Raw genomic sequence first — 23,892 nt, 5'->3', positions numbered from 1 at the left:
GAACACAACCCCATCCATTAGCAGAGAGGCTGCCTAAAATCATAATAAGGCCACAGACACCCCAAAACACACCACCAGATGTGGACCTGCCCACCAAAAAGACAAGATCCAGCCTCATCCAACAGAACACAGGCACTAGTCCCCTCCACCAGGAAGCCTACACAACCCACTGAACCAACCTTAGACACTGGGGACAGACACCAAAAACAACAGGAACTATGAACCTGCAGCTTGTGAAAAGGAGATCCCAAACAGAGTAAGTGAAGCAAAATGAGAAGACAGAGAAACACGCAGCAGAAGAAGGAGTAAGGCAAAAACCCACCAGACCTGAAAAATGAAGAGGAAATAAGCAGTCTACCTGAAAAAGAATTCAGAATAATGATGGTAAAGATGATCCAAAATCTTGGAAATAGAATGGAGAAAATACAAGAAACGTTTAACAAGAACCTAGAAGAACTAAAAAGCAAACAAACAGTGATGAACAGCACAATAAATGAAATTAAAAACTCTCTAGAAGGGATCAATAGCAGAATAACTGAGGCAGAAGAACAGATAAGTGACCTGGAAGATAAAATAGTGGAAATAACTACTGCAGAGCAGAATAAAGAACGAATAGAATTGAGGACAGTCTCAGAGACTTCAGGGACAACATTCAACACACCAACATTCGAATGATATGGGTCCCAGAAGATGAAGAGAAAAGAAAGGGACTGAGAAAATATTTGAAGAGATTATAGTTGAAAACTTCCCTAATATGGGAAAGAAAATAGTTAATCAAGTCCAGGAAGCACAGAGAGTCCCATACAGGATAAATTCAAGGAGAAACATGCCAAGACACATATTAATCAAACTATCAAAAATTAAACACAAAGAGAAACTATTAAAAGCACCAAGGGAAAAACAACAAATAAAACACAGGGGAATACCCATAAGGTTAACAGCTGATCTTTCAGCAGAAACTCTGCAAGCCAGAAGGGCGTGGCAGGAAATATTTAATGTGATGAAGGAGAAAAACCTACAACCAAGATGACTCTACCCAGCAAGGATCTCATTCAGACTTGATGGAGAAATTAAAACCTTTACAGACAAGCAAAACCTAAGAGAATTCAGCACCACCAAACCATCTTTACAAGAAGTGCAAAAAACTTCTCTAGGCAGGAAACACAAGAGAAGGAAAAGACCTACAATAACAAACCCAAAACAATTAAGAAAATGGTAATAGGAACATACATATCAATAATTACCTTAAATGTAAATGGATTAATTGCTCCAACCAAAAGACATAGACTGGCTGAATGGATACAGAAACAAGACCCATGTATATGCTGTCTACAAGAGACCCACTTCAGACCTAGGGACACATACAGACTGAAAGTGAGGGGAAGGAAAAAGATATTCCATGCAAATGGAAATCAAAAGAAAGCTAGAGTAGCAATTCTATTATCAGGCAAAATAGACTTTAAAACAAAGACTATTACAAGAGACAAAGAAGGACACTACATAATGATCAAGGGATCAATCCACAAAGAAGATATAACAATTGTAAATATTTATGCACCCAACATAGCAGCACCTCAATACATAAGGCAAATACTAACAGCCGTAAAAGGGGAAATCGACAGTAACACAATCATAGTAGGGGACTTTAACACCACACTTTCACCAGTGGACAGATCATCCAAAATAAAAATAAATAAGGAAACACAAGCTTTAAATGATACACTAAACAAGATGGAATTCATTGATATTTATAGGACATTCCATCCAAAAACAACAGAATACACTTTCTTCTCAAGTGCTCATGGAACATTCTCCAGGATAGATCATATCTTGGGTCACAAATCAAGCCTTGGTAAATTTGAGAAAATTGAAATCGTATCAAGTATCTTTTCTGACCACAACACTATGAGATTAGATATCAATTACAGGAAAAAATCTGTAAAAAATACAAACACATGGAGGATAAACAATACACTACTTAATAAGCAAGAGATCACTAAAGAAATCAAAGAGGAAATCAAAAAATACCTAGAAACAAATGACAATGAAAACGCAATGACACAAAACCTATGGGATGCAGCAAAAACAGTTCTAAGAGGGAAGTTTATAGCATTACAATCTTACCTCAAGAAACAAGAAACATCTCAAATAAACCACCTAACCTTACACCTAAAGCAATTAGAGAAAGAAGAACAAAAAAACCCCAAAGTTAGCAGAAGGAAAGAAATCATAAAGATCAGATCAGAAAAAAATGAAAAAGAAATGAAGGAAATGATAGCAAAGATCAATAATGCTAAAAGCTGGTTGTTTGAAAAGATGAAAAAAATTGATAAACCATTAGCCAGACTCATCAAGAAAAAAAGGGAGAAGATTCAAATCAATAGAATTAGAAATGAAAAAGAAGTAACAACTGACACTGCAGAAATACAAACGATCATGAGAGATTACTACAAGCAAATCTATGCCAATAAAATAGACAACCTGGAAGAAATGGAAAAATTCTTAGAAATGCACAACCTTCTGAGACTGAACCAGGAAGAAATAGAAAATATGAACAGACCAATCACAAGCACTGAACTTGAAACTGTGATTAAAAATCTTCCAACAAACAAAACTCAGGACCAGATGGCTTCACAGGTGAATTCTATCAAACATTTAGAGAAGCGCTAACACCTATCATTCTCAAACTCTTCCAAAATAGAGCAGAGGGAGGAATGCTCCCAAACTCATTCTATGAGGCCAACGTCACTCTGATACCAAAACCAGACAAAAAAGTCACAAAGAAAGAAAACTACAGGCCAATATCATTGATGAACATAGGTACAAAAATCCTCAACAAAATACTAGCAAACAGAATCCAACAGCACATTAAAAGGATCATACACCATGATCAAGTGGGGTTTATCCCAGGAATGCAAGGATCCTTCAATATACACAAATCAATCAATGTGATACACCATATTAACAAATTGAAGGAGAAAACCATATGATCATCTTAATAGATGCAGAGAAAACTTTTGACAAAATTCAACACTGATTTATGATAAAAACTCTCCATAAAGTAGGCATAGAGGGAACATTCCTCCACATAATAAAGGCCATATATGACAAACCCACAGCCACCATCGTCCTCAATGGTGAAAAACTGAAACCATTTCCATTAAGATCAGGAACAAGACAAGGATGTCCACTCTCACCACTGTTATTCAATATAGCTTTGGAAGTTTTAGCCACAGCAATCAGAGAAGAAAAAGAAATAAAAGGAATCCAAATCGGAAAAAAAGTCAAGCTATCGCTGTTTGCAGATGACATAATACTATACACAGAGAATCCTAAAGATGTACCCAAAAACTACTAGAGCTAATCAATGAATTTGGCAAAGTAGCAGGATAAAAATTCAATGCACAGAAATCTCTTGCATTCCTATACACTAATGATGAAAAATCTGATAGAGAAATTAGGGAAACACTCCCATTTACCACTGCAACAAAAAGAATAAAATACCTAAGAATAAACCTACTTAAGGAGACAAAAGCCCTGTATGCAGAAAATTACAAGACACTGATGAAAGAAATTAAAGATGATACAAATAGATGGAGAGATATACCATGTTCTTGGATTGGAAGAATCAACACTGAAAATGACTATACTACCCAAAGCAATCTGTAGATTCATTGGAATCCCTATCAAACTAACATTGGCATTTTTCACAGAACTAGAACAAAAATTTTCACAATTTGTATGGAAACACAAAAGACCCTGAAGAGCCAAAGCAATATTGAGAAATTAACATGGAGCTGGAGGAATCAGGCTGCCTGACTTCAGAATATACTACAAAGCTACAGTAATCAAGAAAGTATGGTACTGGAACAAAAACAGAAATACAGATCAATGGAACAGGAAAGAAAGCCCAGAGATAAACCCACGCACATATGGTCACCTTATCTTTGATAAAGGAGGCAAGATTATACAGTGGAGAAAAGACAGCCTCTTCAATAAGTGGTGCTGGAAAAACTGGACAGCTACATGTAAAAGAATGAAATTAGAACACTCCCTAACACCATACACAAAAATAAACTCAAAATGGATTAAAGACCTAAATGTAAGGCCAGACACCATGAAACTCTTACAGGAAAACATAGGCAGAACACTCTATGACATAAATCACAGCAAGATCCTTTTTGACCCACCTCCTAGAGAAATGGAAATAAAAACAGAAATAAACAAATGGGACCTAATGAAACTTAAATGCTTTTGCACAGCAAAAGAAACCATAAACAAGACGAAAAGACAACCTTCAGATTGGGATAAAATATTTGCAAATGAAGCAACTGACAAAGGATTAATCTCCAAAGCTTACAAGCAGCTCATGCAGCTCAATATCAAAAAAACAGGAAAACATAGGCAGAACACTCTATGACATAAATCACAGCAAGATCCTTTTTGACCCAGCTCCTAGAGAAATGGAAATAAGAACACAGATAAACAAATGGGACCTAATGAAACTTAAAAGCTTTTGCACAGCAAAGGAAACCATAAACAAGACCAAAAGACAACCCTCCGAATGGGAGAAAATATTTGCAAATGAAGCAACTGACAAAGGATTAATCTCCAAGATTTACAAGCAGCTCATGCAGCTCAATAACAAAAAAACAAACAACCCAATGCAAAAATGGGCAGAAGACCTAAATAGACATTTCTCCAAAGAAGATATACAGATGGCCAACAGACACATGAAAGAATGCTCAACATCATTAATTATTAGAGAAATGCAAATCAAAACTACAATGAGGTATCATCTCACACTGGTCAGAATGGCCATCATCAAAAAATCTAGAAACAATAAATGCTGGAGAGGGTGTGGAGAAAAGGGAACACTCTTGCACTGTCGGTGGGAATGTAAATTGATACAGCCACTATGGAGAACAGTATGGAGGTTCCTTAAAAAACTAAAAATAGAACTACCATACGACCCTGCAATCCCACTACTGGGCATATACCCTGAGAAAACCATAATTCAAAAAGAGTCATGTACCAAAATGTTCATTGCAGCTCTATTTACAATAGCCAGGACATGGAAGCAACCTAAGTGTCCATCATTGGATGAATGGATAAAGAAGATGTGGCACATATATACAATGGAATATTACTCAGCCATAAAAAGAAATGAAATGGAGGTATTTGTAATGAGGTGGATGGAGTTGGAGTCTGTCATACAGAGTGAAGTAAGTCAGAAAGAGAAAAACAAATACAGTATGCTAACACATATATATGGAATCTAAGGGGAAAAAAAAAAATGGTCATGAAGAACCTAGTGGCAAGATGGGAATAAAGACACAGACCTACTAAAGAATGGACTTGAGGATATGGGGAGGGGGAGGGGTGAGATGTGACAGGATGAGAGAGTGCCATGGACATATATACACTACCAAATGTAAAATAGATAGCTAGTGGGAAGCAGCCGCATAGCACAGGGAGATCAGCACGGTGCTTTGTGACCGCCTTGGGGGGTGGTATGGGGAGGGAGGGAGGGAGGGAGATGCGGGAGGGAGGAGATATGGGAACGTGTGTATATCTGTAGCTGATTCACTTTGTTATAAAGAGGAAACTAACACACCATTGTGAAGCAATTATACTTCAATAAAGATGTTTAAAAAAAAAAAAAAACCCAATGCAAAAATGGGCAGAAGACCTAAATAGACATTTTTCTAAAGAAGATATACAGATTGCCAACAAACACATGAAAGAATGCTCAACATCATTAATCATTAGAGAAATGCAAATCAAAACTACAATGAGATATCATCTCACACCGGTCAGAATGGCCATCATCAAAATATCTACAAACAATAAATGCTGGAGAGGGTGTGGAGAAAAGGCAACCCTCTTGCACTGTTGGTGGGAATGTAAATTGATACTGCCACTATGGTGAACAATATGGAGGTTCCTTAAAAAACTAAAAATAGAACTACCATACGACTCAGCAATCCCACTACTGGGCATACACACTGAGAAAACCATAATTCAAAAAGAGTCATGTACCAAAATGTTCATTGCAGCTCTATTTACAATAGCCAGGACATGGAAACAACCGAAGTGTCCATTGACAGATGAATGGATAAAGAAGAAGTGGTACATATATACAATGGAATATTACTCAGCCATAAAAAGAAATGAAATTGCGTTATTTGTAGTGAGGTGGATGCACATAGAGTCTGTCATACAGAGTGAAGTAAGTCAGAAAGAGATAAACAAATACCGTATGCTAACACGTATATATGGAATCTAAAAAAAAAAAAGTTCATGAAGAACCTTGGGGCAAGATGGGAATAAAGACCCAGACCTACTAGAGAAAGGACTTGGGATACAGGGAGGGGGAAGGGTAAGCTGGGACAAAGTGAGTGGCATGGACATATATACACTACCAAACGTAAAATAGCTAGCTAGTGGGAAGCAGCCGCATAGTACAGGGAGATCAGCTCGGTGCTTTGTGACCACCTAGAGGGGTGAGATAGGGAGGGTGGGAGGGAGGGAGACGCAAGAGGGAAGAGATATGGGGACATATGTATATGTATAACTGATTCACTTTGTTATAAAGCAGAAACTAACACACCATTGTAAAGCATTTACACTCCAATGAGGATGTTAAAAAAAAAAAAAGTCAACCACTGGTAAGTAGTAAAATTAAGATTTGAATAAAAGTCTGATTTCAAAAAAGAAAAAAGACAATTGAGTGCCTGTACTTTCACAGCCTTTAGCTTGTCCAAAAATGTGTCACAAATACATTTTTATTCTGTTTGGGGGGAATGTTGTGGAAAATGGAGGTGATGTGCTCCATTTTCTCTGTTGGTGGGGTATCCTAGTAGCCTTTTTATTTTATTGACTAAATATATGATATCCACATTATTAATAATTACTTTTACCTTTGACCTAGAGTTGAAGTTTACATTTTTATAAGAAAATTATCTCTTGAGTAACATAAACTCTCTTTTTGCAAATGTGTTCATTGTTTCAAAGGTTTCAGTAACCTTTTTCAAAGTTACTTTATTCCCATCACTAATCCATTTTCATTACTTTTTAGTCATCCTTTTCATAATTCAAAATAAGTCCCTTTTTCTGTGTAATTAACACTGTATAAAAGACTATTTAATTTTCATAATTCATTTTATTTAATATATTTTCATTTCCTCTGTGATTTGGTTTTGGCTGATAAAAAAAGTTTTTACTATTTCAAACTTCTATTATTGTGTTATTTGAGAAGCATTTTCTCACAACCCTTAAATTGTCTATCTATCTACCTATAGAATATTAATTTCTGTGAATTTCCCTCAATCCTCTACTTTAAATAAAATTAGTTTGTATAAACAACACTAATAGTTGCATTGTTTTTATACCATAACATGAATGAACAGTTGTTTTAACTAGTAAATGATAGATAAAGTTCACCAAGAAATATATAATTTTCATAGTTTGTCTAACACCACAGTCCTGAATTAAACCAATGAAACGAAATCATCAGATAAGGAAAAAGAGAAATACCATCAATCTCCAGTTTTGATTCCCATGTTAGAGATTTAGTGTTATTTAGCAGAAGAATAGTTTATCTTATCATTAGGCAAAAGATGTTGCTGTAATGTTCTGCAAAACCTGATGACTATAAATGATAAAAAAGAGTCTTTACCCATTATTTACCTCATATTTGGGAAGGATTTTTATTTAGATATTTATAATTCATAAATAATCTGCTTTACTTCTTTTTCAACAGCAACATAATTGAGTTCACTTGCATATACTGAATTATAAAAACATATCAGAGTCCCAAATTAGGTTAATTTTGTTCATAAAATTATTTGAAAATTATTTCAATTCAATTTTCAGAATAACTACAAACATTTTTCCTGAAACTTTTTTTCAGTTTGATTTTTCTCTACATAGTATCATTAATTTTCTAATACCAGGGTTGCACCATCTATACATCTCAAGCCAGAAACCTGGCTCATTTTCACTAAATCTATTATAAAATCAGTCCCTGTTTCTTGTCATTCTACCTTCTAAACATCTCTTAAACTCTGCCTTAATTATGTTCCCAAATGTTGTTATAAAAGTTCCCTACAATTTCACAACAATCTAAGTGGTCAGCCTGTCTCCTTTTTTAGTCCTTCTTACAGGCTGAACTTTCACTCATTTCAAGTTCTCTCATTTTTGTTTCTTTGTAGGCCACCAACATTTTATTTACCCACTTACCCTATAAAATATAACACGTCTTATCTTTTTATTATCTTTAATACCTCCATTCTCTTGGTCTAAGACGTTCATTTTCTGCATGTTTATAGCACTTTAGTATTTCCATATTGCAGCACTTATCTTTACTTATCAAGATCCCTACTAGTTTCTAAGTTCCATGATGTCAGGCAATGTGTTTCACTTGTCTTTGTATTTCTAATCTGTTTCACAAGGCTTTGGAACATAGTTTGATCAATAAATGTTTGGTTTGTAAATGCAGGAGTGAATGTGCTACTGATTTTTCACATATGCTTTCATAGGACTCTACTAAATATGAAGACCTTTGTCTTTGCCTTTATTATGGCTCTCATACTTGCCATGATTGTAAGTATACTTACAATTTGGAATTTTGAAGAATACATTCTCAGGAATTAGCCAAAGAGTCTCTCATAATTTATGTGTTTTGGCCTATATGTGCATTTACCTGAACATGGCTTTAGAAATTTTCATATATTTATATGAACACTTTCCTTGAATTAAGCTACATAGATTCATTAAGGACTTAAAATAAATCTTGAATACACACACACACACAAACACTAAACACACAGAGACATGGAAGGGTAATAATCTTAATGTAAAAATTAAATTTTTTAAATAGCTTCATAAAGATGTGAGTCTGAGATGCTAATAAAGACAATTAAATATTAAAAACTCTATATCTACCGAATGTCAGGGGTTCCCCGTATTGTCATTTATTGCTCGGTGTCACTAGGTAAAACCGACCACTCTGAATTACTTTCCTCCTCCTCCCTCTAAATTTGTTTCTTCTTCTGTAAAAACAATGGTACCTTTCACTTTGGTATTCTTTGTGTCTAGTTACTGAGATATTCTTCAAGAGCTAATAATACTTCTACTAATCCAACAAGTTGTAGTGGACGTTTCAAAAACAAATTGGTTATGACATCACAGTAACAGATTGTCTTTTATAAAAGAATAGAAGTGGGAAAAATAAAAATATAAGAAGAAAATAGAAAAATATTATACCAGACCCTATCAACGCAATTAATATGTGAATGTAAGTAGATTTTGAACTACTTGAACATATCCATGTAAAAAACATTTGACTTGAGCAAATCCAAACTTTAAGTTTTGAATTTCCTTCTCCCTTTCACAGAGATAGATTTGTCTCCTTTCACACAAAAAAGAATTTTTTCCAGAGTGAATTGATATTTGAATGTAGCAAATTAATTATAGTAAATGGCTTCTCTTCACTCATATTAAAGATGTTGTTCAACAAACAAAAAAATTAGTTTAGTGTATCAATTACCTAAAACTTTACCTTTTTGTTTAATCAAAATTGTGGCAGCTAAATACATATTAACGTTCAATCTAGAATTGTAAAAATAAAATGTTAACTATTTTCCTCTTTTCTTTTTTCACGGAGAGCTGATCATCTCAAGAGGTAAGACAATTTCCTTCACGGGAAAACTTGAAAATTAAACAAGTATTAAAATGTTAATCTGTTCTTTAACAGAAATATCATCAGAAATGGAAACAATATAATGTATGTACTTCCCAGATAATGTGGTATAGTGTAAGAATATTTTCCTCTCTGAGTATTTATTAGATAAGAGAATCCATACTTATCTCTGAAACATATTTATATAATGATTCCTTAAAGTTCACATTGAGTTATTTATTTATGATACACCCAAAAGTCTTGGGTACTAGTAGTGTTTAGATGGAAACTCATAATGCCAACATTATAAAGACAATTATCTTCTAAGAAAACATATATCTTTGTCTGGTAAATAATTGCCTTGGTCTAAAGAATATTGAAATTCTAATTATATTAAGTACAATATATGCCTAAAGGATCATAGAGGCTGCTGAAACACACGTACAATGTGGTCAGTTTCAATTTTCTGATCCTTTTGGAAGGTAATGAAGTCCTTAGTGTATGTTGAATTGACCATATGTTATATGTTACAGTGTATGTTATATTGACAAAATAAGATAGAAAATTTCATTTATTTAACATTTCTCTTAATAAAATGTATCCCTGGTATCTCATGTTATTTTGACATGTCATATCAATGTGATAAGATCTCCAAAATTCTTACTAATATAGTAAGTAGATGAATTCAAACAGCTAAATCAAAAGATGCCGAAGGAGAGATGGAGGATATTTGTTTGCATTTCTTTGTTTGTTTTGTGGGTTTTTAAAATTATTTTTTTAACATCTTTATTGGAGTATAATTGCTTTACAATGGTGTGTTAGTTTCTGCTGTATAACAAACTGAGTCAGCTATAGGTATACATATATCCCCATATCCCCTCCCTCTTGCATCTCCCTCCCAACCTCCCTATCCCACCCCTCTAGGTGAACACAAAGCACCGAGCTGATCTCCCTGTGCTATGCGGCTGCTTCCCACTAGCTATCTATTTTACATTTTGTAGTATATATATGTCCATGCCACTCTCTCACTGTGTCCCAGCTCCCCCTTTCCCCTTCCCGTGTCCTCAAGTCCATTCTCTACGTCTGCGTCTTTATTCATGTCCTGCCCTGAGGTTCTTGAGAACCTTTTTTTTTTTTTTTTTTTTGTAGATTCCATATATATGTGTTAGCATACGGTGTTTTTGTTTTTCTCTTTCTGACTTACTTCACTCTGGATGACAGTCTCTAAGCCCATACACCTCACTACAAATAACTCAATTTCATTTCTTTTTATGGCTGAGTAATATTCCATTGTAGATATGTGTCACATCTTCTTTATCCATTCATCTGTCGATGGACACTTAGGTAGCTTCCATGTCCTGACTATTGTAAATAGAGCTGCAATGAACATTGTGGTGCATGACTCTTTTTGAATTATGGTTTCCTCAGTGTGTATGCCCAGTAGTGGGATTGCTGGGTCGTATGGTAGTTCTATTTTTAGTTTTTTAAGGAACCTCCATACTGTTCTCCATAGTGGCAGTATCAATTTACATTCCCACCAAAAGTGCAAGAGGGTTCCCTTTTCTCCACACCCTCTCCGGCATTTATTGTTTGTAGATTTTTTTTTTTTAATTTTTAAAAAATATTTATTTATTTATTTATTTATTTATTTATTTATTTATTTATGGCTGTGTTGGGTCTTCGTTTCTGTGCGAGGGCTCTCTCTAGTTGTGGCAAGTGGGGGCCACTCTTCATCGCGATACATGGGCCTCTCACTATCATGGCCTCTCCCATTGTGGAGCACAGGCTCTAGACACACAGGCTCAGTAATTGTGGCTCATGGGCCTAGTTGCTCCACGGCATGTGGGATCTTCCCAGACCAGGGCTCGAACCCGTGTCCCCCGCACTGGCAGGCAGACTCCCAACCACTGCACCACCAGGGAAGGCCTGTTTGTAGATTTTTTGATGATGGCCATTCTGACTGGTGAGAGGGGATACCTCATTGTAGTTTTGATTTGCATTTTTCTAATGATTAGTGATGTTGAGCATCCTTTCCTGTGTTTGTTGGCAAACTGTATACCTTCTTTGGAGAAATGTCTATGTAGGTCTTCTGCCCATTTTTGGATTGGGTTGTTTGTTTTTTGGGTATTGAGCTGCATGAGCTGCTTGTAAATTTTGGAGATTAATCCTTTGTCCGTTGATTCGTTTGCAAATATTTTCTCCCATTCTGAGGGTTGTCTTTTCATCTTGTTTATGGTTTTCTTTGCTGTGCAAAAGCATTTAAGTTTCATTAGGTCCCATTTCTTTATTTTGTTTTTATTTCCATTTTTCTAGGAGGAGGGTCAAAAAGGATCTTGCTGTGATTTATGTCATAGAGTGTTCTGCCTATGTTTTCCCCTAAGAGTTTTAGAGTGTCTGGCCTTCCATTTAGGTCTTTAATCCATTTTGAGTTTATTTTTTGTGTATGGTGTTAAGAAGTGTTCTAATTTCATTCTTTTACATGTAGCTGTCCATTTTTCCCAGCACCACTTATTGAAGAGGTTGCCTTTTCTCCACTGTATATTCTTGCCTCTTTTATCAAACATAAGGTGACCATATGTGTGTGGGTTTATCTCTGGGCTTTCTATCCTGTACCATTGATCTATATTTCTGTTTTTGTTCCAGTACCATACTATCTTGATTACTGTAGCTTTGTAGTATAGTCTGAAGTCAGGGAGCCTGATTCTTCCAGCTCCGTTTTTCTTTCTCAAGATTGCTTTGGCCATTCAGGGTCTTTTGTGTTTCCATGCAAATTGTGAAATTTTTTGTTCTAGTTCTGTGAAAAGTGCAATTGGTAGTTTGATAGGGATTGCATTGAATCTGTAGATTGCTTTGGGTAGTATAGTCATTTTCAGAGTGTTGATTCTTCCAATCCAAGAACATGGTATATCTCTCCATCTGTTGGTATCATCTTTAATTTCTTTCATCATTGTCTTATAGTTTTCTGCATAGAGGTCTTTTGTCTCCTTAGGTAGGTTTATTCCTAGGTATTTTATTCTTTTTGTTGCAGTGGTAAATGGGAGTGTTTCCTTAATTTCTCTTTCAGATTTTTCATCATTAGTGTATAGGAATGCAAGCGATTTCTGTGCATTAATTTTGCATTCTGTTACTTTACCAAATTCATTGATTAGTAGATTTATGGTAGCATCTTTAGGATTCTCTATATATAGTATCATGTCATCTGCAAGCAGTGACAGCTTTACTTCTTTTTTTCTGATTAATTATATTTTTAACTTCAAGGTAAATTCAGAATTTATGTAAATGTTATCTCTTTGCTAACAAAATGGTCTTTTTGCAAAATTATTTATTGTTTTTAAGGTTGACATGAACTTTTCTAAGTTATTTTATTCTAAGTTTTGCCTCCTTTTTGCATTTTTAGTTCTATCAGTAAAAATACTTTGCATAAGTAATACTCACATCAATTATTCATCCCTATCCTATTCAGTCTTTTCATTTAACATCTCAGTTGTTTAAAAAGAAGGAAATTTTAATTTTTTCAAAAATTTTTAATTGTATCCTTTGGATATGTTTTTCCAAAGCCAGCAAATTTGATTTTTTGTCTGGAAAAGATCACTTTCTCTACACCTCTTTCTTATTCTAATTTTAATATAATTCTGGTGTAAAATAACACTGTGCATCTTTGCTTGTATCATGACATGGTTGAAAGTTCTGTACACTGCCTGCATGTTGGAAAACTTCATTAAGAGGCCTTAAATATTTCATATTCTGAATAACACCCAATGTTCTTGACATGAATAAATAAGGGAAACTGTCAGATAAAAGACAAGTAAAACAACATAGGAGTCACTATTACTTCTTCATGTGTTTGATGATTAAAATTTTGTAGCAGAAATGTATTATTTCATTTTTGGGTTCCATATGGTTCTGCATTATTTTACTGTTATTGACAGAAAACAATTCAGGAGAAATATATCATTTCTCTTACATTTTTCAATTTGGTAAAATATGAGTTTTATAAATTCTGTAATTATTAAATATTCCTCACAATATATTTTAGTTTTGATATGTATAATTCAAATATAGTTTATATTTAACTGCACTGGCTCTGAATTCACTTGCATACAATTGAGCTAGGGCATTATAGCAAATGGTGCCAGATTAAGCTCTTATTTTGTTTTTAATAGAATGGTAGGAAGAATTTAATCGTTTTCTCCAATTCCATTTCTCATGGCAGACACACAAAATATCCTGCATTTTTTGATTGGTTGTTTAATAGTCTGTCACGTCTTCTTTTAAACATTTCTTCAATCTGTTCCTTAATTATCATCCTTAGTGCCATTTTCTACAAATGAGCCCTTATAATTGTACTCCATTCTTCTGCACACCCTCATATATGGTCATCTTGTCTGCTGTTTTGCTCCACAGCTAATCGTTCTCTGTATTAATGCCATGGTGATTAATCTAAAATGCAGTTCTTCCCATGTCACATGTTGGCTTAAAGTCTTCCATGCCGCTCTTAGCCCCCACAAGGAGACATAAAATGTTTAGCCCCGTGGGGGCCTTCACCCTCAACTCTTGCCTCTCTTTCTCTTGTACTCAAACTTTTTGCTCCTCACCCTGCTACCCTCTCTCTCATTTTCCTGTCTGTTCAGCCTTCTTCACCTCCTTCCTTCTGTAACTCCCCTCATATTGTAGGACCTAATACTACATTTACTCTGATCCTTACCCAGTTTGGGTGATATGAATATATTCAATATTGTCATAATATTTTGATGTTTGAATATATTCTCATCACAACCTTTTGGTTAAAGTATCTTGTATAAGTTTATTAGAAAATAAGCTCCTGAAATCCAGGAATATAATCTTAATTTTCTGTATATCATTAGTATCCCAATGCATTAGCACATAGAATGATCAGTACAAGTTTAACAAGGAATGAATGGTTACTACTTTACCATATCTACTTTATCAGGACTCTAAATCAAGTTTCTATTCACTACCTTTATTCTTATCCTGGTGCTTGATAGATCTATAAGTACATGAGAAAATTTAGAAGATAAATTCTTATTAACTACATTGATGAGTTCTAATTCTTATTAATTACATTAACAATATATAATATATTTGTGTTCTAAACTACATTAGTATTAACCTATAAGTTGTCTATTAAATTTTTGTCACATGAATATTTTGCTCAAGTTAGATTCCAAAATTTCCTAAAGGTGACCAAATATACTCTCATACATGCACACTGAGATGTACTTGGCTCAAAATCAAAATTGAAAAAGATTGCTCAGTAAAGAAGTGGGGTTACAGAGTACTCTTGAATATAAAAATCACTGGAATAAAAGTCAGTGTTTCCTGGCATGAGTCCAACTGTGTCTTTATACTCATCACAAGACTTCCCTGGACCTCCCTTCCACTTCTGGTAAAATTAGAGAACCTTCTACCTCAGGTATTCCTTGTATCTAGTTACTGGGAAAGTCATACACAATTAGTGGCAACACTCCAAATACTAACACATGCTCTATTCTGAGTTTAAAATTACAAATGAGTTATGAAACTATCATTTACCACCTCATATGGCATGGAAAAGAAAGGGGGGGATAACAGAAAAGAAGAAAAATAAGCAGTTTAATAAGCTTATCAGCAAAGCAAATACTGAATTTAAGAAATTCTTGTTTTTTGAAACTGGGAAACATCTTTATTTTAATATGTTCATCACTAGTTTTATGACGTCTTTAAATAGAAATCGTTTGTTTAATATACAAATTATCCAATGATCTGTATCAATTCTATGTTTAATCATGATAGTGACACCGTGATCATTTTAATTTTTACCTTAGGAAATTATTTGACAGTCTATGTAAATATTCAATGTGCATCTACCATATGATACAGCCATACCATTCCTCTGCCTTATCAGAGATTAAAAAAAAAAAAAGTCTTCAAAAATCCTTGTACAAATAATATTATAATATCTTTATTCATGATAGTCCCAAACTAGAAATAGCCATGGTGTCCTTCTAGAGGAGAGGCATAAACAAAGTGTATACATTCTTACAATAGACAACTCAGCAATAATTACAACCTGGATAAATCTCAAAAACATTATGCCATGAGACAAAAGCTAGACACCACACAGCATATGCTCTATGATTACATACAAAAGATGCTCTAAAACAAAAAAAAACGAATTATTGACCAATTCAGATGAGTGATGGTTTCTGAGAGGGGTGATCAAGTGGGAAAGGGTAGGAGGAAACTTCATGGGGTAATAGGAAAGTAACACACTTCAACCATGGTAACGGATCCACCTATACACTTAAAATATGTGTATTTCATCACTCATAAATAATACTTTAATTTATTAAAAGACTTTAGTTAATGAAAAGAAAATAAATTTTGTCACTACAACTGAAGCTTCATTGTCCCCACTCAATTCCATTCCCGTCCCTAGCTCCTCAGAGGTAATCAGGATTTTGAAATTAGTATGTATGCTTCCCAGGCATTATATTATGCCTGTACTACACATGCATATAGCTCTTCCAATAGATAGCAGACATTTAGTTTAAAGGGTTTTTTTCTGTGTAATAAAGTAACATTTTGACATTAAAGATAGAAATAACTGTGTATGTTTTAAGTTTTCATAAGACTGCATTCATGGATTTCTCAAAGCGTATAAAATATATTGAATTAAACTTCTTTTTAGAAAAAATGGTTAGATACATTTCTCATAAGTCATTCTTCACAGCTTACATAGCTAATGTTTTTTTCTGCCAGAGACCACTTCATTTTAGACTTAGAAACTAATGAAAGATTCCACATTTTCAATGAGCCAATATTCACTAATCAACTAGTAACATTTTTTAATGATAATTAACAATTCTTGAATTATTTCTAGCTCTTATGAACCTGTGTTCAAGTTTCATTTCCATCCTCAGAGGTCTGTTGGCCTTTTTATTTGCTTATGACCTAACTCTCAATTCCCTCAACTTTTCACAAACTCCCCCCATACATTATTTTCTTTCTGGACTACCTGATTCTTATATTTACGGACAGTTCTGTATATAAGTAAGTGTCTTGATGAACTATCGATATAGTCATTGTAATGTATTAAACATATGACAACAGATATATACCCATTGAAATAATATGGGACTTCCTATATTTTAGGATTTCCTTTCTTTATTTATTTACTTGTATCCTACAGAACTTATCTACTCCAGGCCTTTTATTTCTAACTGGTGGTAAGATCTTCCTTTTTTTTATGTTCTCATATTAGTTGTACATCAGTAGCATCCGAAAAGGCTGAAATCATGATGGTAGGTAACACTGATTAGGGCTTTGCCTGTAGTCTGTTCTTTAATAATCTTCATCAATCCCATTAGGTAGATTAGTACTGTTGTACACTGTTTATTCTATAGAATTCCAATTAAATTTCTAACTGGAACTTCAAATTTAACTTTTATAAAACTAAGCTCCTAAAAGAATAGATATATATGTATATATAACTGAATCACTTTGCTGTACACCTAAAATAACACAACATTGTAACTCCCATGTAAAATAAAAATTTAAAAATTAAAAATTAAATAAATTTAAAAAATAAGGGGGAAAAAAAACTAAGCTCCTAATAGTTTTCCCCTAAACTATCTCCTCTCTCAGTATTTGTCATATCAGTAGGTAGTAACTACATTATTCCAGGTGATCAGACCAAAAATTTGGAGTAATTGTTGACCTTTTCCTTTCTCTCACACCTCACCTTTAATCTATTAAATTCTATCTTCTCTATGTTTCAAAGTATATCTAGAATATTACAATTTCTCACCATCCCCTCTGCTGGCATAAACACATGTCTAGATGATTACAATAGGCTCCAAATTGATCATATTTCTTCCCTTGACCCTTTCAGTCTACTTTTTAGTAGGTAATCCCAAGTTATCTTCTACTTGACATCACTTTCCAGTCAGTGTAACTGTTTCCTAAAGTCTTTTCAATACCTAAGAACTTTCCCTTATTGGTCCCATTTGTCCCTTTGACTTTGTTTCCACCAAATTCACTATTTTTCAACCATGCTGGTTTATCCAAAAATTTTCAAACTTGCCAGGAATACTCATAAATCAGGGCCTTTGCAGATGAGTTCTTCCTGAACGATCTACAGTACAAGGTTTACTTCCTTCAAGTTTTTACTCTTTTGCTCATGGAGACATTTCCTGGCCACACTGTCTCACAGTGACCACCCCATCCCTACTAATACTTCCTATCCTCTTTCTCCAGTTTTCTCCTTAGCATGCATCATAATCAAACCAACAATGTCTTACTTATCATGGGTCCATCTCTCTCAGCCAGTTGAAATATAAGCCCGATGAAAGCAGAGATTTCTCTTTTGTTTATGGCTTTCTCCTAGATGCTTAGAATAATTCCTGGCAAACACTCAAGAATTATTCACTGATTATATCTTAACTACATTTCCAACTTCAACAACTGTCCAAATATTTCATTCATAGGATATATTAACAAGTTCAAGTACATCGAAGATTTGGGAAATCTTTTCACAGATGGCTCAAATTTCAACTGTATCTTCAGGAACACTTGGGCATTTGCAAGGCAGATAATGTGATAGAAGGGCATTCCCAATCAGAAGGATCATGGGACATTTCATGGTGCCCTGGAAAGATTGTGAATGAGGAATACAACATGTCAGGAAATGAGGCCAGAAAAATCTCCTGGGAAGATTTTGAATGACCTTGAATTCTATGTTAAATATCTTGAACATTACCCTCGACAATATAAAAAAACATAGAAATGTTTTGATTCAGTAAAATTACTTATTACATCGATTATAGAAAGAAAATATTTGTGGAATTTATGGAAAATGTATTTTGGAGATAACAGATGAGACGTTACAAGATCTATTAGAAACTGTAGTTATCTAAGCAGTGGAAGATAAACTGGCACAGAAACAATAGATTGAAGAGGTTAGGAGGAATAAGTCACAAGTATGAAGACTTGCAAGAAGTTTGGTGGTGAGTGAAAGGAAAAAAATGGGTGCGGTGTCCAGTTAGTGACAGAATGATGAAATGGTATCTAGAAAATGAAGGCAAATTCAGGATATTGTAAGCTAAGCAAAGGAGCAAGTACAAATGAAGCAAATAAAACTGTAAGAGGAAAAGGGGATAAACATATAGGTAAGTGCTTAGAGGATGAGAGAGAAGCAGGTGGACCTACATCTCATAGAGAAGCTACTCATAAAACAGTTACTGGAGAGTCACAGAAGTGAACAAGCATGGTTGTCTGATTTTCACGCTCTCAAAAGTTAAAAGCAATGGAAAACTGTGGCTTCTTAAGGCAAGTAGTCCTGATTGTTAAGGGAAATTAAAGTGTTTACTAAGTATCCACCAAGTGTCAGGCCAACTTAAACAGCAAATATGCAAAGATGAAAAGCCAGATTTCTTCTCCTCCGAAGGACAAAGTGATTTAAATAATTCCATAAAAACAAGATGATTGCTAAGCAGCAGCAAAGGAGACATAGAAATCAGAAACAGATTTAAAAAGAGCAGTTTCATGAAACATAATCCTATGGGGGAAACAGCTTTAAGCTCTTAAATACCATGTGTAATAATTGGTTTTCTTTAGTTTTAAGAATGCAGTCACACTGTAGTAAATTTCACAAAGATTTCTATGGAAACTTAGGAATTTTAATAACTTGATGCCTAAACATTAATGCTTTGGTTAACCAGAATGTGTGGTTTTCCAAAATGATTCATTTTTCAATAATTACATGCATCTAGAAACTAACATTCTCTCCAAAGATCTCAAATTGGCAGCACTTGGGCAAAATCTAACTGCACATGGGTTCTGTCTTCAGACACAATATTTTTAAATAGTTTTAACTTATTGACAATCAATATACAAAAATGTTCTGAATAAATAATAAGACACTTAGACTAGCCTAAAAAGTGGAAGATTTGGCAACAATGGGGCATATATATTACATGTCAAAATTGACTGGAGCTGAGCATTTCCAGGCTTGCACTTGCAGGAAGACCACATTACAGTCCCTGTGATACATTCTTCTCCTTAAACCTAGACCTACTTCAGGCAATTATGTTACCTGCCTGGTTATTATAGCCATTTCATTCTGTGATTTCTGAAAAAGTAGGTGCCATGTAGATACCAATTCACTTTACATAAATTATTTCTAATCATTACAATTTTATAAATTGGATTCAATATGAATATTATTATTTTAAAGATTCAGAAAATACTGAGAAAAGTTAAGAAAGTAAATGCTTATGAAAGTTACTGCTAACTAGTAGGAGAGCTGAGTTTTCCAGTATATCACATAGACTTGCATATGGCTAACCATATTTTTAGTGTTGGTAAATGATAAGCAATGAATATGGAAAATGTATTTTTTCACATATTAATGAAATTTTAGTGAACATATCCAAAATGTCATTTGAGATATTTATTTAAAATGTTTTAGATTAGAAGAAGCACTGAGGTACTTCCAGGAAAACAAACAAAAGAACTTACCCTGAACCACCCAACTAGTACATGGAAGAGGTGAGCTACACAAACATGAAGTATAGATAATCACTATACATTGTAAACTCCTCCTTACCTGTTATCATGTTCTAAATCAACCTGAGTGGAAGCACTCCTTGGACTATGTGGTACAAAAATTGGATGGAAAAACAATTCTAATCTTCATGACTTCTTAGAATTTGAATTCTGTTTAGGAATTTCAAACCACAGAATTACCATGTGATGGAGGAACAAGGTTTAAATAGCACTGTGATAACCCATCATAGATCTCCCACTGTCTGGACTACTTGTCTTCCTTTTAGGAAACAAGGTAATACTTTCATTTATCTTCTTTGTTATTCTATATAACTTGTAATATTGTAAAACCTAATAACATTGTTCTAAAAAGTATTTTTAAAGAAACTAATGTCAGTGTACCTTAAGATTCTTTGAGACATTGGTAACGAACATAGCTACTGATTTATCTCCTTTTCAGTGCTTCTGAATATAATCAGCATATAGACACTGGAAACTATTATAGTGCTCTGTCTTATGATGAAATGCCACAATCTTACTTTAAGGATGAGCTCGTCATAATGAGGCTTTGGGAAATCCAGGGCACTGCGTATTTGGTGTATGACCTCCGGAATCATTTTCTTCATCTGTTAATCAGACTCATGTACCTAACAAAATTGTTCCAGAGACTAGAGAAAGAATTTACAACATACCTAGCACAATGTCTGGCAATAGCAGTTGCTTAGTAACTAAAACTATTTCTATGGTTCTCATTTATCAACATGCTAAAAGCATTTCTTTAACTTTTAGTTAACATTTGCCCATGTTCCAATTTCTTTCATCCATGGAAAATAAAATGTCTTAAGTAAAATTGAGGTAAATGGCTATATATAATAAACTTATTTCAAAATTTTAAATTATAAAATTTAATATATATCTAATCTTATTTTAAAACATACTCATTATGAAATGCTTCTAAAGTGAGTGTCATATGCCTCATCCTGTAAGAGTAAACAAACATATCTGAGATTCTTTAGTAGGAATGAGAAATTAATAACAAAATCAGGCAATGCAAATCTTAAGATAGAGAATAATTCCTGTGCATACACATTCTCTGATGTGCACAGGTAAAGATCACCAGTAAATTTAACAGTTTGAGTCAAATAAAATCTTGCCCTTTAAGAATAATTAATTTCATATTTGTAGATCTACAGAGTAAAACACTGTTACATGTCAAGAAGACATTAGAATAACTTTATTTCACTTTTCAGTTCTCTGTTTATCCACTGGAAAAGTTGAATTGACATGTGGTCAGCAAACCTGGGGGACTTATATGTAGTCACAGTATTAGAGATGGAGCTGGAGGGGATCTTATTAATCAAATCTTTTTAGTTAAACCTCTCTTTTGCTAGATATTCAAAGTGAGGTTCAGTGATGTTCAGTGACTTGCTCAAGGTTCAGCAGCCTGTCCCAGGCTGAGCTGGGATCAGCAGGCCTCCTTGTACCCATCACAGTGTTATTTCCACCTGCTAATTCTTCCCCTTATGAGGGAGCCAGGCTCTTTTTGCCTCACCTGAAATCTGATTTCAAAATGATTTTGCATTTCTGATAGTGATTCTCCACAAATTAAAGAAGAATTGTAAATAATATGGCCTTATTAGTATAAGCATAATTTATTATTTTCACCACTGTATCTTCATGTCTAGAATGGTACCTGACACAGGGTAGCAGGTATTCATTGAATAAGTGAGTAAATTAATAAATAAATTAACCATTTATACATAGGGTCAATTATTCTACTAACTTGCTATCCCAAAAAGAACTTCCACAAATTAGAAACTAAGATTTTTCATTATGTTGTGTTAATTTCTCCTTATAAAAAACTCACCATATTCATATCCATGTGTTTCTCAGTGAATCTGCTTTTATCAGTCTTCATTTCCCTTTCCTAATTATCTGGTACAAAGATAAATTAACACATAATTAACGAGGAAATATGTGATTTTAAGGAGAGTAAAACTATTATTGATTAGCTCCATATCTATTTCACAGGACCAAGTAAACATGAAGTTCTTCCTTTTTACCTGCCTTTTGGCTGTTGCTCTTGCAAAGCATGTAAGTATAATAAGATATTTATGAGTATCTATTATTACCTGAATGTAAGAATAGTGAATCTTTTATGCAGACAACGGCAGGGGTAGGCAGCAAGGAAGTGTGACCTTTAAAACCTATAATCAAAGATGGCGTTGGCCTCACCTTACACAAGATATCAAGGTGGACAAAAATACTTTTTATAAAGTGTTCTCCTTGTAGGGTTGGAAAGGTTTTAGTCCTAGGTTAAAAGGCATACACTTTCTTCCATATCTGTTTGAATTTACTGGGGAACTATTTTCACTCCAAGAACCACTTCCTAAAAGTTAGAAACATATTAAACCATAACACGGACATCTTTCAAAGTTCAGGAGAGCGACAGGTAAAATGTAGATTCCCAAACCATCTCTCAAGCACATGTCAGAATTCCGTCATCCTTGACTACAGTATCTCAGCAAATATGACGTTTAGACAGGAAACAAGCATGTGTTGAAGAGTGCTAACTTTGAAAATTACTTGCCAAATAACCTAATGCAAAGTCATCCCTTAACTTCTCAAAGCATCGTGTTCTTCTAGTAAGAATGTAATAATAATATGCATATCACACGATGATAAAGAAGGACTAGATTCTTCATGTGAAGTGCTTCGAAGACACAGGCACATAATCTATTAACTTCCTCAGGAGTAACTCAGTTTTTCCCTTACCCTGCAGCCTGAGCTGCGAATCCCTCTCCCATACCGAGGGTCTCACTCCCTACAAGTGCACTATATCATCAGGGTAACCAGAGTTCTTTGCCTCCTTTGCATTTCCACATCTCACACATCCATCTTGAAAGTTTTTGTTATTAAGTTTAGAGCCAATCCAAGAGCATAGCCAGAGTAAGAATTCTAGTTAGGCAAACAGAAAAATATAGTAATAATGCTTCAGTGATAAGTCTTACACCAAGCTTCATTGTTTCTTTCTTCTGTTTACAATCTCCTAGTCTTAACTACTCTTCTCCTTTTCTCTCTAAATCAGTAATTGTCAGTCTTTCCCTTAAGATTAATTAAATCTAGCAATTAACATAAATGAAATAAAACAAAATGTGATGGTATTATAATATTTTAAGATTCTGTAGCACATCTGCACATACATCGTATTATATTTTAAACTGTGACAGGATTAATATCAAATACTTAAAAACTAAGAACCCAACACTTCCTAAAAGCAATAAATACATTAAGCTATAAAAAGGATTCATTTGAAGTACAGAATGATTTGCTTATTAATATTATAGCATATAATATTACAATAATAATGAAAAAATTCAACTAAACACTACACATTTCCAGAAACAAATTTCTAAAAGTCTCTTGCCATCAAAACAAGAACAATAAAAACAAAACAAAACAAAACAAAAATAGTGAGATAGCTTGGCAATTTAAATCTACCATAAAACTGAAACTTGTATTTGTTTTTGTTTCTTTTATAGGAGATGGAACATGTCTCCTCCAGTGAGGTAAGACACTTTGGTGTCAACATAAAATCCTTTCACTTAGTAAAAACATAATATGCCCTAAACTCTTGTCCTTAAAATAGTTTTTCACCA

General features: G+C 34.1%; 1 protein-coding gene across 1 annotated transcript in view; it reads left to right on the top strand.

Moving 5' to 3' along the window:
* The first annotated feature begins 6,293 nt into the window (after positions 1-6,293).
* Positions 6,294-23,892, top strand: part of LOC309660867 (alpha-S2-casein-like) — a 35,947-nt gene continuing 18,348 nt past the window's right edge. Inside the window, exons 1-2 of the mRNA XM_082461944.1 lie at positions 6,294-22,327; positions 23,776-23,802. Coding sequence (XP_082318070.1) covers positions 22,277-22,327; positions 23,776-23,802 — 78 coding nt within the window. The 5' untranslated portion in view covers positions 6,294-22,276. The remainder of the gene's footprint in view (positions 22,328-23,775; positions 23,803-23,892) is intronic.

The sequence above is a fragment of the Balaenoptera physalus genome (assembly GCF_965194825.1).
Source record: "Balaenoptera physalus genome assembly, chromosome: 5".
NCBI classification, from domain to species: domain Eukaryota; kingdom Metazoa; phylum Chordata; class Mammalia; order Artiodactyla; family Balaenopteridae; genus Balaenoptera; species Balaenoptera physalus.
Note: the sequence above shows the minus strand (reverse complement) of the source record. Positions and strands in the feature narration are given on the sequence as shown.